This window comes from Agrilus planipennis, unplaced genomic scaffold (assembly GCF_000699045.2).
Source record: "Agrilus planipennis isolate EAB-ADULT unplaced genomic scaffold, Apla_2.0 scaffold173, whole genome shotgun sequence".
NCBI classification, from domain to species: Eukaryota; Metazoa; Arthropoda; class Insecta; order Coleoptera; family Buprestidae; genus Agrilus; species Agrilus planipennis.
This window is the reverse complement of record NW_020438948.1, coordinates 136,299-154,368: the sequence shown is the minus strand read 5'-3', so window position 1 is coordinate 154,368 and position 18,070 is coordinate 136,299. Positions and strand designations below refer to the sequence as shown.

Below are 18,070 nucleotides of genomic sequence, written 5' to 3'. Positions count from 1 at the left end.
TATAAATAATAGTAATTAATATTTTTTTTTTCGCTTTATAGAAAGAAATTTTAGTAGTAGAGTATTAGTTAGGGGACATCCATTAATTACGTGTGCTCAAAATGGGAGTAGGGGAAATATACAGCAGAATCTTATCAAATAACATTTAAAGGGAGCGGGGGGTCTTTGAAAAATCTTACGTGATACTTATTGTATAGGCACAGATGATAAAGCAATCATTTTTTTCTACTTTTTTCGGGATGTCCTGTTTTTCCGGGTTAATTTCACGTGAAAGGAAGAGGGAGATTCTATCACATCTTACCAAATCTCACAAAAAGGGGGAGAGGTCCAAATTAAAATAAGAACCTTACGTATTTAATGGACGTCCCACTATATCTATTAATGCTTTTAGTTAAGTATACTAAAAATGTTAACATTATGCAAATAGTTGTTATTTTAGTTAGGTGAATATATTCATAGTTTTAGTGTAGCGCATATACTTTGTCACAATTTATTATTTTGTTATTAGGTTTTCCGGTTACAATTTTTATGAGAATCGTACATTTTTCTTAAATACTGAAACTTTGTAAAAGTTACTAAATATCAAGTAGCTACTATTAAAAAATAGCCCATATATTTCACTCTTAACAATTCCTTCTTCGTATTTGCAAATCTGCTTGAAATCGGTGCAGATTGTCCCGTGTAGAGATTTTGTAAAAAAATTTTAAGAGTATATGTCTTAATATGTTTTAAGTACAAATAACAATATCAACTTAAAAAAGGCAGTTTTTTCGATATTATAAGCAGGCACTTCAATTTTATTTAAATGAATTAATTCAATAAATTAATAGAACATGCATAATACCATTAAAAACAAATTATTTCAGTTCCATGTCTTTTAGTTTTTTAAACGATTTCCAATTTCTTTTGTAAAATGCAGGTTGATTATTTGCATAAATTTTTTATATTGAACAACTTTTATTCATGTATTGTGGTGTGGGTCCCACAGTAAACAACCCTTTAGTAAGCACACGGGGTAAAAATATACCGTATAACACACATTTTTCCCGTGAGGGGAGCCTGCAACCCCCATCGGGCGCGTCCCCGGGTGGCGGATAGGGGAAAGTCTGGTTGAAATGCCAGATAAGAGGAACAATTAATACAGGGTATCGACGGACCCAGAAAATTTGTAATTGTTAAGAGATTTATTAATGTTTGGAAAACTAAATTAATTTAGTTTATTAATAAGATCAACGGTATTTACTTGATAGAAATTATATTCACTTTATAAATAAATTCCTACTACTTACTCCTAAATTGTTTCGTCTTATTAAGGCTTCTTCAAACTTATAAATTAAAGAAGAGGTTAATAAAAGGGCGAGCTATTAAGATCTAATTGGACACTCAGAAATTGATTTGTATTCTTATATTTTCAGCAATTCTGAAAGGGAGAACTGATAACGTGTAAAATTTCCAAAATTTTTGTTGATTTGTTTAATTTTCATTAAATTTCTGATTTTAAACGTTAAGATGTTTTGCATAATTTGACACTTGTTTTGTAATCAAAAGATTTTTGTGCTCATTAATTCTTTTTTGAAAAGTATGTCCTATTTGACCAACGTAAATCGTTTTTAAGTAAATCGCAGGACATTTTAATTGCATACAGGAAAAATTAAGAAATTTAATATACTTAATTCAGTGTCAGTCGCTATCCTGTAATAGACCTCTCGTGGACCAACAGGCACCATCCTTAAAGGAACTCTTCTCTTTTAATGGTGGTAGAAGTAATTTAGAATCTCTAAGGCTATGACTTTGGATTGCGCAATGACAAAATGGGTCTGTTTATTAGTTTCTATTATTCACTAAAAACATTAACGCCTTGCAGTCATCGTTTACATGCTTAACAGCAGAGTACAATGTGAATATAATAAGGTCCGCCCTTCGTTCATTTCGCAACCCAGGACGCTTTTAAATACTTTTGACCATACACATACAAATGGTCATTTTTCGAAGGGATCCATGCGGTTCTTCCAAGTATTGAGTAGACAAATGATAATTCCATTTCTTATCAAAAGGATAAGATGTCGTAAGCAATTGTATGGTCCAAGGTTTTATACTAAGTATGCTATAATATTCTGAACATCGATGGGTACATTTTTGTGTAAAGTAGGTAAAGATCATTTTTCTGTAGCATTACATGTGTTATGGAAGTATGACCAGATAAGAGAGACGTATATAGAAATGCAATGTCGTGTTTTATTTGGGGATCACCCCAAACCGGCAGGTTCCCACCCCAATCACCAGGTGGCCCTTGAACATCTTGATGACAGCGATTTCGCCAATATTTTTAAACCAAACATTCAGGGTAGATTTCTATTTATTTAAGGTCAGTTTTAGAAATTTACGTGCCAACACCTAGTATAGTCGCAAGGGGGCGCCAAAATTTGGGGAAATTTTGTGGTTTCAGCATGGAAAGTGAGTGGAATCGACAAGTACAATGTACAATGTAATTAACTTTGAAAATATCTTTTAATGTGATCCACCAATAGGGCGCGAATAATTGATGGTAACAAATTTTAATTTTGATTTTTCTCAAAATAATTACATAAAAATCTGCTTTTCAAGCACCCTGAACCAGAATATAAAGTTTTCAATACTCACTTACGGCGTTATAAAAATTGTTTTTTAGGAAAGAAAACATTAAAATTGAATTTATTTACAGCTAGTAAAGTGATCGAATATACATATTTTGTATTTTTAACCGTAAATGTTTTTTTTTAATATTTGGATTATTTCGGGTTAGTTTGGGATGTCTCATTCAATTGGATTCTTCATTTTCGGAAATTTCAATATTCTCGGTGTCTAGTGTCTCGGTGTCTAGTCTAGTCTTAATATTCGCTTACTAGTGGTAGGGACTATTTATAATGCCTTAAATTTACTAATGTATTTGAAACATACCAGATCGTTTTCACAACGAAAATAATCAAAGTTTATTGCTCTCTAGATCAATCGTAGGTGTTGGTACGCAAACTGCTTTAACCAAAACTGACCTTGTATCTTTCTTGTATTATGGAAGTTCGGTTAAAAAATATTGATGATCAAGGAGCACACTCCTATTATACATTCTGTAGAAAAGTGACCTTTTCCAACTTTAGACAAAATTATGTGCTTCGATTTTTAGATCTACTACAACACCACGGGCCATCGATTGAGCCCACTTCAAACCTTTGTCCAGTCACAATTGTTTAAGGCGTCTTACCCTTTCTTCTAGACTTAGATGTCTTCGATTTACATTAATTTTACACTTTTTAACGTAATTTTATTATCATGCCGGTTCGTTTTTGAAAATAGAGGTCGACAAAGCCTCCAATTTAATTTAAAAGATCAGCTATTAACAATATAATAAGCTTATACTGATTGTGATAAAACTAAACTCGCGCACCATTTGTTTAAGATTTCCGACAAAAAAATTCTTAAACGAGTTACCGGGAAAACCCCATGGGTCTCATAGTTAACTTATCATTGTTTATATAGAATAAGTGACGTACTGTAAAACGTTTCGTACTCAGATTTATGTTTACTAGAAAGTTTTCAGTTTTATATTTGTATAAAAAACGTATAAATAATAGTGCATACCGATAGATATGAAAACTGTTTTCTGCTTTTATTTCTGTTTGTATAGCTTTGTAAAAAGGAATGTAAAACACCAATTAATAAAAAAACTGATTTATTAAGCATAAAGTACCACAAATGGTTCGCACATTATATTGTATAGAGGTCTGCATCTTATCCACTAATAATTGAACTTTTAAATGAATACGAACAAATATCACCACATCTAACGTGTAATCGTTAACAAATGCTTTAAATTCGCTTATAAACTATAATTTAAGTAAGTGCTACAATCTGCAAATAATCACTTTAGATATTCTTTTTTGTTTAAGATTTTCGTTAATTTATTCATTTTGAATAATTCATTTAAAAGTTACATTTGTCATTATGTTTACATTTGTGATTACTGAATGCGACTTTTTAACAATTTTTAATCAAAAATCAGTATAAAGTCATTGGAAAAATAATTCTAATGATTCTTAAAAAATATACTTGTATAATAGGAAATAATATGAATACAAACTATAAAAACTTAAAACTAAATAGACACGTACAAGTTTGTCNGCCCTTTTTTATACGATAAAAAATATACCACATAATAAAAAGCATAAAGTATGGCAACGAAAGGGTCGTCTAGCCGTTTAAGCATATGAAAATTGCACCGACATTTATTTGTTCAGTAATTTTTTATGGATTACTTATGATCCGAAGCATTCATACAATAAATTGTCGAGGTCTAATTGCACTTATAAAAGAAGTACAGGATAATAACCCTAAATTTCAAGTTTTTTTTTTGAAAAAATGTAATAGATGGATAAAACCAACGCAAAATGGAAGATATTGTTTAGCACTATATCATATATATTTTTTCAAAATTATGGATTATAGTGAACGTTAACAGACGTCAGTGCAATTTTCGGCTAGACCCTTTCCACGAAAACGTATTATATCCTAAATAGTATAACTGTTTAGTAAAAAAATACAAAATGTTGATATCATGCAAAAAATCAGAATTATTCTTGCTTGCCTAAAAAAATACGTTATTATTATCCGACAGCCTAATTAATCTGATTTCCTTACCCATCATATTCGTAATTTTGGTCATGCATTCTTGAAAAGGTTCTTGGACGTTGAATCGGTTTTGATCGCCCGACATTATGTCGTAGGCATATTTTAGAATATTATTGACATTATGGGTTCCAGCAACAGGAATCTAAAAACGCCCAACATTATTTTATTATAAATGGGCTTTAATATGCTCACAAAAGAATTATTGATTATTTGTGGTGATTACTATTACAAAAGGAACCTTTAGCAATGTGATTTTTTTTTCTTTTAGCAACAATAAGTTACTGTTTAAACATCTTAACAAACAGCATATAAAACAAGAGTTATCCAAATATATTTTTTTAATACCCTTTAATTTACCTCACCGATGGGCAATATTGCAAACAATGTTTTTATTAAAACTATTCAAATGTGTTTACCGTTATTTCATGTATTTTAATATCACTTCCGTCTTTATTGTTTGTAGGCTTTTTAGGGTTTTCCTTCCTCTTTTTTGAACTAGGGAGTTCTCCATTAGCCATCCTTTCTCGCTCTTCTTTTTCCCTATCCCTTTTAGGAGATGAACAGACTCTGATATTAACTTTTGTGCGTCCTAACACGTTTCCCCTATTAAAAAGGTAACACATAAGTAGAACATATATAATTACTTCAATTTAATTTTTACTGATAATCTTCTAATGTGAAAACCAATTCCATTGGTCTCCTATTCATTCCTGAAGGACATGAGTTTTTGCAAACGAACTGATAGTTAATTCTGACTGTATCACTTCCAGTCTGAGGTTTTTCCAAGGGTACAACAACACTCAAACGTTCTTTTTGTTCTACGTTTCCTTGATATACAGCCCCTGAACTATGGCACCGAATTATATGAGACCAAACATGAGCAGGTAAACCTAAAAGAAACTTTTATAATTTCTGATTGTATCATATTAGCTTAGCTCTCATTAACAGCCACTTGTAAAGTAACACAGAAAAACGATTAAAAAAAACAACAAAATGAGTTCATTTGTAAATACACATTGTTTTTGAATAGGATTATGATAGCGCAGGGTCGAGTCACCTTCAATAAAAGGAAGTCACTTCTATGCTCACGAACGGTTAATTTAGAAATTCGAAAAGGTTGTTAAAGGTGTATGTTTGAATCACGGCGCTGTACGGGTGCGAAACATGGACAGTGGGCGCGGCGGAAAAGAAAAAGTTAGAAGCGTTCGAAATGTGGTGTTACAGGCGAATGATGAGGACACCGTGGATAGAGAAGGTTAGAAATGAAGAAGTATTAGAAAAAATAAGAGAACAGATAACTCTATGGAAGTCAATAAGAAATAGGCGAGATAGGTTAGTAGGACACCTTCTCAGGCATGAAGGTCTAGTCAGAGACAAATTATGGTCAGAAACGGAAGTTAGAAGGGGTGAAGGTAGACCTAGATTAGATTAATGTTCGCAAATAGTTAAGGATATGGGTTGCTCTAGGTAAGGGAAATGCGAAGATTAACTCAGGATAGGAAAGAGTGGAGTTGCGTGTCCAGCCAGTCTTAGGACTGACGACCTTATGATGATGATGATGATGATGATTCTTTTACACACGGTATTACAGTTACATATGTGTAAGCTGGCAAGTTTTTGATAGTGCTCCCCATATAAAAGATTGGCGAGAAGTAAAATTCCTAAATTATTTTTACATTACTAAAATTTAAATAATCAGGTGTAGTATCACTTCCTGAATTTCATTACTTCTTAAAGTGTATATATAATCTTTACAACATATGCAAATCACACAAACGAATGCCACCTATATTCAAATCAAATAAGATAAAGCATGAAAAATTGCATAAAAATATTTATTAACATAAATACAAACCCTGATTTGAACCATCAGACCTTTGCGCATGTGCAATGCATCGAATTACCGGTTCTTGAGCAAATTGAGAGACACTGTAAAGGGGAGTTGCTCGCACAAACAACACCTGATTCCCTGGATTGCAACGAAAATCCACCGGAAAAGAAATACCCATGCCTATGTAAATCTTTCTCAGTTTTTCGGAATACTAAAAACCAGAGCATCTAATATTAATATCGCACTTAACATAAAGATTTGATTCAAGTTGTAGTTACCACCCATGTTTTATTCCCGGGAACAAGGTGAGGGTTAATGAACACATCAAAATTTAAGGGTCCGGGGTAATCTTCGTTACTAATGATTGACGACGTTGTTTGGGGTGGAGGAACTGGTGGTAACTGGAGGACGGGCTCAGTTGGCGGTGAAGGTGTTAGAGATTCAGAATACCCATTTTCTTGCTTTATATCCTCGTGATAAGATATATTTCTATCATTATTGAGCACGTATACAAAGGAACCTTGTAAATTTTGCTGAGGATTTACCTAGTAAACATTGTTTAATATATACACATATATATGTATTACCGTATCGCCACTTCTAGGTAAACTAAAAATAAATAATAACATACCGGGTTAAGTAAAAAAAAGCTAACTTACGTCAAAGTGGGTATCGTTAACATTAACACTAGTATAATCTGGTAGTAGATTTGAACTGAAATGAAAAATTAAGAAAACCCCTTTAAAAAATCTCTCATTGATAAGTACAGCGATTCATTCTTACATCGTGTTTGGACTAAGGGCAGCAAAATCGATATCCCGAAATATTTCGCTCTGCTGAGAGTCTGTTAGTAAAGGTTGAGTACTTTCTTCACACATCCTAAGCACAAATAAATTAACTGTAGTAGGTACCTATTAATTAAATCGATTTGCGAGTGTATTTCTATTAAATCATGTCAAGAAAGAATAGGTAATGATTTTTATAAGACAGTGTCTAATTCCAAAATGTATTCACTAAACATTAAAATTTTTGTAAATATTTATATTTTTTATAAAAAGATGCGATTATGCGAATATACGCAAATTTTAAAAAATATCCTTAATTTACTTTTGAAGGTCCGCCACTGACTTTTTTTATAATAATCCTAAATACTACATAAATTACTAATTCTTTTTTTAATGGTTTTTTAACCTCTCGGTTGAAACTATTTTACAGAATGTATTAATCACAATAAATGATATGATACTATTTATTGAGATTCAAGAAGATAATTTAATAGTGTTTTATCTAATCATTGAATATAAAAATAACTGAATTTTCGATAGATGTTTTTACATGTATAATAACTAATAAGTACCTATAATAAATTCAGTATATGTATTGTAAAAAATTTAAAACAGACAACGGCAGACAGCAAGTTGATGTAAATGTAAATTATCAAAAAGACACAACTAACCTGATATTTTCATTAAAAATTTCACTTTTCATTCTCAAATCACATCACACATTTGGTGGATTTTGAAAAGCCAGTGTACCCTTGGAAAACCTCTAATTTTACAGACTTAGTAAAACGTTGTTTTCTGACCCTTCCTCCTCAACATGTGAATTCTCGTACCTCGTTCACCGACACAACAAATGAATGCCATGCGGATACAAAAAAAGAGGGGATATGAACATATAGACCTGCATACATGCATCATATTTTCGCACAAAAGATCAATTTAAGTTTTACGATTGGGTAATATGTACTTTCTAAAAATCCAATGTTTTAATGAGTTCATTGCGTATAATTTTTTGTTTCCATTAGTAAAATTATTATACGATTGAATTTTAAATACTCTTAGTTCCTCCCGCAACTGTACATAATTCTCAACAACAAATCTTTGAAATTTCAAAACAAACGTTTGGATTGGAAGTTAGGCAAATTTGAAACCCATTTAAACCAATCGGCATACGTTTAAAATAGCCTCTCCACTTTTCTTCATCATTTAGTCAACAGGTACCTGTTGAATATCCCCTTACGTCTTCGATCCCCTACTCCGTAAACTTGTTCCGAATAACGGCTGTAGACCGCGAAAGAAGAAATGCTTATCCATGCTTATCTAAGAGATGACTCATCCTCAAACGTTCTGTTCTTTAAATACTCAAAAAGCGAATGTTTGCTTGTATTATTATTATTATTGTAAAATAAAATCTACTTTCCGTGTCCTTGAAATTACATTTCATTGACCATTGGCCTCTACTAGACAAATATTATAATTTGAGTACGCATCTGACTTTTCTTATCCTTTTACGTTTTATAATTAAAATGGTTTACTGATATCCACAACTCCGTAAATATTAATTTTCTCCCACTCTTTGTTAAAACAAATCATTTGAATTTAATTGTCTGCAAATTGCAAAATAAGACAAATAAAAATAATTGACGAAATATACAGGGTGACCCAAAAAGTACGCACCATGTTCATTGTGACCAAAGTATAAGTTTAATCAAAAAACTTCAAACGCTAGTTCCGTATTTTAATATAAGAACGTTTATAGCACGTAAATTGAATCTGCTATACAGGGTGTTTAAATATTGAAAAAGGAAGGTATCGTTTCCAAAAATCTAAGGGCATGTAGAGTCGTGACGACAGTTTCAATATTTTTTCTTTCAGCTCAAGTGGTTCAAAAAATTCGTAATGTGCTGATTGTGTCCAAACTACAAGTTCAATCAAAATCTTTTACAAACACTTATTCCCTATTTTAATATAAGATCTTCTGTAGCAGATAAATTTAATTTCTAATTATCTTTTTTATTTATTTGTTTCGTTTGTGCTGTTTCATAAGAGAACCATCTGAACAATTTTTGTCATCAACATTTCTTTGAAAATTCCAATTGAGGTAAATTACCCCGTTTCTTTGTCCTCCCCCCCCTCTAACTTGGACGGGTTTTTTCCAACATTCGTTTTTTCACCTCGAGCCCTGAACTTCCCCCTTTACCTATACCGCCAAACACTTTTTTTATGTTCTTCAAAGCCATTCCATTAATTCCTTTTTCCACCAAGAGCACTTTCATCTAAATTTTCTGACAGTGAATTTATAAACTTTTACATCCATAATTACTTATACAATTTTGTAATTATCATGTTTATTAGGGCAGAAACTTTATATTTTTAAATGAAAACAAGAAGAGATTGTAAAAATTTAGTTTGTTAAATTATTTACATTTTAAACCCTCAGTTTTAACTGCAAAATTATAATAAAAACAACAAATGTAAGTCTGTATTAATTCACGTGGGTGTATCTAATAGAAACCAACAATTTCTTGCTAAGACAGCCTCCTTTCGTACCATTCGTTTCGGATCATCCAAACATTGCTCCAACTCGTGAACAACAGGTTGCTTTTGATGTAGCAATTTGTGTAAAGTAAAGCCAATGGCATATGCTTGTAAACATTGCAATGCCTTTATTCGTACTTTCTAAAAATTTGAAAATAAAGTAGAATTTAGTAAATTTTGCATTCTTAATTAAATGATTCTACAATATAAGATTATAGGCTTTCACGGCCGGAATCTATAACCAGCTAAGATTCGAGTTTATAAGAGGTGGTCAAAATAGACGGTTGTATTGCATGTAGAATTCTCTAGTTAAGATTATTTTGTATCTTTTTCAATACGTACCATTGATTTTTGGAATCGTGATAAACTAAGAAATCTTGGCACAAGCTCATCTATGTAGTCCTCAAATATAGTTTCCTTACTTTCTAGAAAACTAAATAATATACCTAAAATGCTACACAAAATCTCGGAATCATCAATTTTTTCCAAACATAACACTATACTTTTCAATAACTAAAAATCATTTTGTTAATAAAATAACCATGAATTTTTACTTCTGTCACAAACCTTCTTAAAATGCATTAAAACGACCTGTTTAGGACTTTCTTTTAAGAGATATCCCACTGCTAATAAATATTGTTGCTTTTCCTCCTTGCACAGTTGTTTTATAACATCCGTAAAGAATTTTTGTCGATATAACAGCCTATGAACATAAAACTTATTACAAATAATATTAAAAAAAAAAATACAATTCACACCTTCTGTTGCAATTACTTTCGCTACTTAAACAATTATAGCTATCACTCATAATCAATTCAAAACCTAATGGGGCATCCTTGCATGATTCTAACATATTTATGAGCTGCAATACGAATTATTAAAAATACCATCATATTCATTTTACTATAATTGGTACCTTATTAGTGTATAAAGACCCATATTCGTGTCCTCTCATAATTAGAGCCTTAATTACCCATGAAAACAGTATCACATTGCGTTTATGGAAAATTTTTTCAACCTCTATGCAACTTTCAATAACTTTGAGATTATATTTAACGGCTTTTTCTACAAAAATAAGTATATGACATACAAAAGCCCAATTTCATATTTACTGTATTATTTAATGAGAAACCTGAAGAGTGTAAAACGCTTCATTTATAATATTATGTTGATTTGTAATATAGTTAAATAAAAAAATGCATCCAACACAAATATTTTAAATCTAACGATACTAATTATTTTATTCACTGTCAGATAATGCATTTGTTATTTTTGTAAAGCTTCCCGTAGCACTATTTTTTAATCATAAAAAAAACTAAATATCAAACAACAATAGTTCCATAATAATTAAATTAAAATAAAGTTTTGGATATATTAATAGGTATAAGAAAATAAAGAAGACTCACCATCATCTAATTTATTAATTAAATTAGCAATTAATCGTGCTCCAAATTCGAAAACAAAATCGTTGTCAGTTTGTAATGTTGCTTCACATAGGTCACCGATAAGTCCATAATCCCCTGCTAAATCCTTTTTCAATCTACATAACAATCCATGAAATAAGATGACATAGACCGAATTTTTAGTATCTCTAAAAGTAACAATGGCTGGGTTCAAATATTTTTCTAAAATAGCTCTTTGTACTTCAGTGTCTTGCGCCGCTACAATATTTTCTAATACGTCGATAACATTCTTTAAAAGGGTTTCAAATTTCTGCACACTCGTTTCATCAAACTTTCTACAAAGCAAATCTATAATAAAATTTATTAGTCCCCCATCACTTAACAGAAACGCGTAAATGCTTTCGTTCCCCCCACTGAGAAGCAGAAACTTTTTCAAGTTCTTTAAAACTACTGAAAATCTTATTAAATCGTTGCAATTTGTACAAGAATTAATGAATATTTTCAAGATTTTCTCAGTCAACTTTGCATTAGATCCAACTTCACATAGGGCATCTAAGAACAGATCTAAGGAAGTGTTATCACTGGTGGAAATCTTATCCAAAATTTCTTGTTCTACCTCCAAGGGAAATAATTTACAATAATTTTTGAAACATTTAATCGCACTTTCACGAGTTTTTTCGTGTTGATTAACTGTTAAATGGATTTTTAAGTTTGTGTAAACATTTTCTCTTAGGTATTTTGGAATTGATTCAGCTATTTCTCCAATACTATCTAATCCAACTTTTCTAATGTTTGGATCCTCGTGAATCGACGCCTTAAGACATAAATTGGGTATAAAAGAGAGCTCTTTTGTCCCCTTAATGTCAATGTTTCCAGTCACTTCAACATAAACTTTGGTAAAATCAACCATGCTTTCTAACAAGAAAGATTGATGCAAGGGGGTAGAAGTGATATTATAAGTATTCACTAGTTGAGGAAGGACGTTTTTTATAACATAATCAACGGATTTCTCAGAAGCTTTAGCTAAATAAAGTAATATTTTTACTGATGGTTGAAACAATCGAGTATCAGGTCTTAAATTCCCTTTTACAGTATCTGTGATGTCTTCCACTGTTTGTACAAAGCAATCGGTAGTAGTAGCAGATTGAGAAAGTTTATTTACAACATGTGTTAGTGTTTCCAAACATTTGTTTACAATTTGTGCGTCTGTACCATTCAAAACTTCTTTCTCAAGTAAAGACCATATTTCAACAGAATGTTGTGCAAAACTGTCTGATGAGAACATTCGACAACTTTCAATCTGAAATAAAAAATACATATACCTTGTTGTTGCAATTGTTCTTAATTATAATACCAGGAGATCTAATGAATCCAATTGAGCTGTTTTTAAGGAAGACGATAGCTTCTCTATAGCTAATGGTAAACAAAACTGTGCAAAACTTTCAATGCAACACAAACAAGGACATAAAGCTTGAGCCAGGGTATCTCTGCTGATGCCCTAAAACAAAAAATAATAACTACAATTTCTGAAAAAAAAAAATACTTTGCTAGTACATTTATATTGTCACCAGGTGCTTTAAAATCAACAGGGAAGTAACATGCAACAACTTCAAACATTTCTTCAGTCAAATGTCCCAAGTTAACCAACTTTATGAACTTAGGTAACCATGAAAACAGATAAAGCAAATTTCTAGGATCCCTTTCTCCATCTATAGCTGTGATAACTCCATACACAAAATCGAAGCTCATAGCTAGTACTTCTAAAACGCAAAATAAATAGGAGTTTAATACTATTTGTAAAGGGCTAGGGCCGATAAGTGTATGAAAATGGCCCCATAACAGTAACTAATTAGTTTCAAGTTTATTTTTTTTTATTAGTACATAAATTTCCTCTTGTGTTTAGTCCAGTTTATACACAGACTAACTTCCTTTTGTAGAATTTACTGGCACTTGCATGAATTGAGAAAACTACTATAATAAAAATCCTGAATCACAGTTTTATGACTGTATGTCACTAATTTGCATGAATGAAATCTTTACTAGGTAGAAGTTATTTAGATTTTAAATGTTTATCATGTCATTTATATACTTAACATTAGTATATAATTTAATTCTATACCTATGTGGAGTCCTATAGAACTTACTTTTTATGCCTGATCATTAAATAAACAAAACTTATTGAACTCATACATTCTGTTGTAGGAGCCATATTCATACTATTATTGACCCCAATCCTTTCTTTTTCAATATACTATATACCTGTTGTCCTAATCTGTAATGATTTTTCAAAAATTTGATAGATGGAATATCGATCATGTAGTTGTTGTTGTTGGCATGAAATGTTTTGAAAAAGTGACTGCAAAATTTGTGTAATGCATCCTTCAACAATATTATCAAACTTAAACAGTACAAGAATACCTTGTAAAGCTGTTGGAACAACCTAAAATACATCTAACAGTAATAATTTGTTTCTAATTTTAAATACTTTTTACTTGATGATGATCCTTTAGCCTATCGGCGTAAAATGAACTGATAAACTTTATTTGATCAGAATTTAAAAAATTTGTTGGAAGATTATTCAATACTTTTGTTAATATTAACAGACCATAATCTCGTTTTTCTGATGATGTATCGATTAGAAGAACTCTTAATTGTTCTACTAAATCAACTACTGTTAATTTTGAAGAACAAATATCTAAAAGATAACATATATAGTACACAATATACAGCAAGTTTTAAAATTCACCTTTGCTAACTTTTATGCAAGAGTTATTGAGATTTTTGTCATCTTTATTTGATTGCAGTAATTCATCCAATACAGAGTTATAATTATCCACTTCCATTTTTTCCATAATTAAATTTATAATTAATATCTGTTTTTATATATTTACTTAACCTAACCTAAAAGCAGTCTACTAAAACGATAACCTCTTTCAATCATCCCTTGACCCTTGATATTCCACCATGACACTTTTTGTAGATCCATAGACTATGACAGACATAAATAATATGACAGAGTATGTCATAGATATAGGACATAGACATGACATAAATAAGGACTGTGATTGACAATGGGCAATAGAAACAGTATTTATTTCTATGGTAATGATGGTTTTTCGAGGGAAATTTGAAAAGATTCTGGCTTTACAACGCGTCAATACATCGAAATAGTGAAGAATTTTGAGGACGTTCCATGAGATCACTAACGAAACATCGACAACACACAAATTAACAGAATCCTGAAATCATACCCTTGAAAGCCTGCAAAATAATAAAGTAATTTAATAAATCACAACTTGATTAACATTTAGTATCTACTAATCATAAGATTAGAATTTTTACCTAAATATCTTGTAGAAGATGATGAAGAAATTGATTTGGTAAAATTATATGATCTTATTTTGTTTAACATTAAGTAGGTAATTAATGATTATTTTTCTTCCATATGTTGTTATACATATTATATATTTTTTTTCTTTTTGTTAGTTAACAATATATAGCAAACAATAATGATAATGTATTATGNATTTTATTAAATAATTGACTTTTATTTTTACTTTATATATATATGCATTACACATTAATAACTGTAATAACAGCGTGTTGCTCGCGTAACAGAATAAAGACCTAATACAAATATGTTCATAGCCTATGATAAAGACTCATCCTGTATATCTTACGATTTAGAGATTTTTGTCAAAAACTCTTTCAATTTTATACTTCAGAAGAATCAGGCATAACCTACACAAGCTTCACAAATACAAATTAAAATTCCTCTTTTTAATTATATTCAACATAATAAATAATTTAATATAATAAACCAGTAATTGTTTTTCATGTTTTCTTCAAACAACTACGTGTAATACAATTCAGTTTAATTTTTTTTACTCCATATGAATTAGGAACATCATTATCTAATTTAAAATAAAAAAATAATATTTTCTCCATTAAACGAGAATTTAGTTTACGTTACCAAACTAAATAATTGAAATATGAAAATTCTTTAATTCTCTTAATTGCAAGGTATCTGTGACGATTATTAAAAACAACCACATACAGAATTAAATATCTTAAACAACATAATTGACGTGGCATCAGTATTAAGTGTCTACGTCACAGCCATTAAAGCTATACGTTAAAACCCTATTTAATTATAAATTAACGATAAAACATAATCAAATCAGAAAATGGCTGTTAATGATAAAATGTTAGAGTGGAAAACAAGATCGAAAGGTCGCTGTTTGTCTGATATGTAGGTACACTTCATATTAAATGTATACAACCAGGTGGGGACCAGAGAGAACTCAAACCCTCCCAGTTAGGAAGCTGGAACTTCCCTAGTAATTATCAAAAAAATTTGGTAAAAATTATTTCACATAAATCATAAAACATAAATGCATGTTCTTAAATAAGAATGCCACAGAGCCACAGTGTCCTGAAAACAAGTTTTAAATCTTAAATGTGCCCATTTATCATTATCATAACAACGATTTGTCTGTCGAACTCTCAATTATTGACCGAGGGAAAACAACATCGAAAACTGCTCTTTTCAGTTACTTAAAAATTGTATAAAACTACAAGAAAAAATGATTGAAAAATATCCTTGAAGTATTTAAAAGTTTTAAAGCCATATGCACGGCAGCATGGAATGCTGACCTACCACCGTTGGTGCAGCCAGGAGAGTGAAGGAACATCCTGGCGCGTTCTTTTTCTAGCATTTTTTTTGTTTTCTTTTAAGTTAACAAATTTGCTTTAAAATTCGCGATGGTTTTTTATTAAAAATTATTTTTTTTAATACACGTTTGGCTAAGTAAATTAACGCGCACCAAGACCAATTTGTTGGTATAATTGTCAAATATCAGTTTTTTTAAAAATTTTACAATACCGCGACGACGGTACTTTCAATGTCACCGGCTCCCAGGCTATAAATAACAATGTAAATAATATTGTAGATTATAATGACGATAATAATTATGTGTAATATTGTGAAATTATTAATGTTTTTCTATAAAAAACATACATTTATGTATATATCCACATTCATTTCTGAAGAGATATATTTCTTTACATTTTTAACAAATAGGATATTGAATATGATGAAGAAAAGTAAAAAGTCGACATATGTATGCACAGACTAAATAAATATGTGGAATAAAAAGAAAAATGCGCCTTATTTGTTTAAGTAAGTTTTGTGCAATTTAAAGTTTAATTTAGAAAATCGTCAAAATATTCTATGCCTTAAGAAAACATTAGTAAAAGCATTAATTAAGGCCATCTCAAGGTTACGAATTAATTACGCACGGCTTCCATGTACATATGAATACGCATTTAAAGTCGTAACCAGATAAGTGACATTATATTTTATTAGACGGGGCAAAATTTGCCAACTACAAAGGTGGTTGAATCCCTTCAACTACGTTACGCAAAGTTCTCCATTTATCTTCTTCGAAAGTATCTGTATAATAAGGCGAGGTTTGACTAGCATTTATCAGCATGGATAATTTTATCAGTGATATTTTAGCAACAAATAAGAACGGATCAAAGAGAACAATACCTGAAAATCTAATGTGAATATTTAAGCGAAACATTTGCGATTTCGTAGAAAATAATTGTGTTCAATTTTTTGTTGAGTTTTATTCAAGTGAGTACTATTTTTTTTATGTAATTGTTGAAATCAAATCTGATAAGAATGAAAGTACCGCTTAGGCAAAGCTGATTGTAAGCTAATTATTCTAGAAAATGGCACCAAAAGTTGAAAGAATTCTAGAAAATTTTCTTTTGGGGGAAGGCCCACATTGGGACATAGCAACACAAAGTTTGTATATGGTTGATATTTACGAAAAACGTATTCACCGATATGATCCTGTAACTAATAGTCACTACCAAGCTGCTATAGGTGATTTATTGTTAATAAAGACGTTATTAGTAATATTCATCATCATTATTATCATAAGGTTGTCAGTCCTAAGACTGGTTGAACACGTACCTCCACTCTTTCCTATCCTGAACCAAACTTCGCATTTCCGTAAAACTAATAGAACAACCCACATACTTAACTATTTGCGAACAATAATCTAACCTAGGTCTACCTCTACCCCTCCTAACTCCCGTTTCTGTCCCTAATATGTCTCTGCTAGACCTTCATGCCTGAGAAGGTGTCCTACCAACCCATCTCGCCTGTTTTTTACTGACTTCCTTAAAGTCCTCTGTTCTCCTATTCTTTCTAATATCTCTTCATTTCTAATAAAAAAATTGGTCTGAGCACACTGGTCGGTGCTAATACGACTAACTTCCCATTAGATAATACAGTTATTGTAAAGTACATTCGTTTCTAAAGTTTGAAAAAAACGCGGCACAATAATAAATAACAAACAATGTTTGAGAGTTCGTCATTTTATAAACCCATAAGAAACAGTATTTCGTCTGAGAAAACCGAATTGATAGAGTACTTGCATCAGTCAATTGGTAAATACTATTTTTTATTGTTTATCGATTGTTTATAACAATTCATTTTGTTATAAACAAATTTTTATTATAATATGTTATTATAATATGTTATTCCCTGTCTTGAATAATGATATTTCGTTATTATTGATTCCGTAACTTCATTGTTGTGATTAGATTAGAACGTATTTTAATTAAATTGTTTGTAATTAATTCGTTTTTTTTTTTATAAAAAAAAAACGGCTTGACCGATTTCGTTCAAATTTCTTTCAGATCTTCATTATGATAATATCTTTCGAAAAAATTTTGGTTGAGGGCGATATCTCAATCCGTTCTTGAGATATCGAAAACGAAAAAAATGCTGACATACGAACGTACGTACATACGTACGTACGTACGTACGTACGTAC

General features: G+C 30.8%; 3 protein-coding genes across 3 annotated transcripts in view; 1 reads left to right on the top strand and 2 right to left on the bottom strand.

Annotated features, from left to right (window-relative positions):
* Positions 1–4,155: 4,155 nt before the first annotated feature.
* Positions 4,156–8,140, bottom strand: LOC108742662 (cellular tumor antigen p53). Its single transcript, XM_018477937.2, has 9 exons — positions 7,950–8,140; positions 7,277–7,372; positions 7,153–7,207; positions 6,772–7,038; positions 6,518–6,704; positions 5,324–5,552; positions 5,079–5,265; positions 4,672–4,804; positions 4,156–4,618 (listed from the first exon to the last, which is right to left on the bottom strand). The coding sequence occupies exons 1-9, from the start codon at positions 7,979–7,981 to the stop codon at positions 4,605–4,607; spliced, it is 1,200 nt and encodes a 399-aa protein (XP_018333439.1). The 5' UTR covers positions 7,982–8,140; the 3' UTR covers positions 4,156–4,604.
* A 1,541-nt stretch (positions 8,141–9,681) lies between these two features.
* On the bottom strand, positions 9,682–14,655 carry LOC108742661 (MMS19 nucleotide excision repair protein homolog). Its single transcript, XM_025974767.1, has 12 exons — positions 14,559–14,655; positions 13,963–14,477; positions 13,709–13,911; positions 13,476–13,656; positions 12,771–12,976; positions 12,571–12,714; positions 11,220–12,516; positions 10,730–10,878; positions 10,572–10,675; positions 10,381–10,516; positions 10,156–10,326; positions 9,682–9,954 (listed from the first exon to the last, which is right to left on the bottom strand). Exons 2-12 carry the CDS (start codon positions 14,066–14,068, stop codon positions 9,766–9,768), a joined length of 2,886 nt encoding a protein of 961 aa, XP_025830552.1. The 5' UTR covers positions 14,069–14,477; positions 14,559–14,655; the 3' UTR covers positions 9,682–9,765.
* A 1,744-nt stretch (positions 14,656–16,399) lies between these two features.
* Positions 16,400–18,070, top strand: part of LOC112904547 (regucalcin-like) — a 2,547-nt gene continuing 876 nt past the window's right edge. Inside the window, exons 1-2 of the mRNA XM_025974762.1 lie at positions 16,400–16,857; positions 16,953–17,189. Coding sequence (XP_025830547.1) covers positions 16,956–17,189 — 234 coding nt within the window. The 5' untranslated portion in view covers positions 16,400–16,857; positions 16,953–16,955. The remainder of the gene's footprint in view (positions 16,858–16,952; positions 17,190–18,070) is intronic.

Coding starts and splice junctions, on each gene's coding strand:
- LOC108742661 (XM_025974767.1), bottom strand. CDS start 14,068: ATGGAAAAAATGGAAGTGGATAATTATAACTCTGTATTGGATGAATTA. Junction 12,977..13,475: donor ATTACAGATTAGGACAACAG/GTATATAGTATA, acceptor TTTGCGTTTTAG/AAGTACTAGCTATGAGCTTC. Junction 10,879..11,219: donor AATTAATAAATTAGATGATG/GTGAGTCTTCTT, acceptor TTATTTTTGTAG/AAAAAGCCGTTAAATATAAT.
- LOC108742662 (XM_018477937.2), bottom strand. CDS start 7,981: ATGAAAAGTGAAATTTTTAATGAAAATATCAG. Junction 5,553..6,517: donor GTCTGATGGTTCAAATCAGG/GTTTGTATTTAT, acceptor AGTTTCTTTTAG/GTTTACCTGCTCATGTTTGG. Junction 4,805..5,078: donor TTAAAATACATGAAATAACG/GTAAACACATTT, acceptor GGGCGTTTTTAG/ATTCCTGTTGCTGGAACCCA.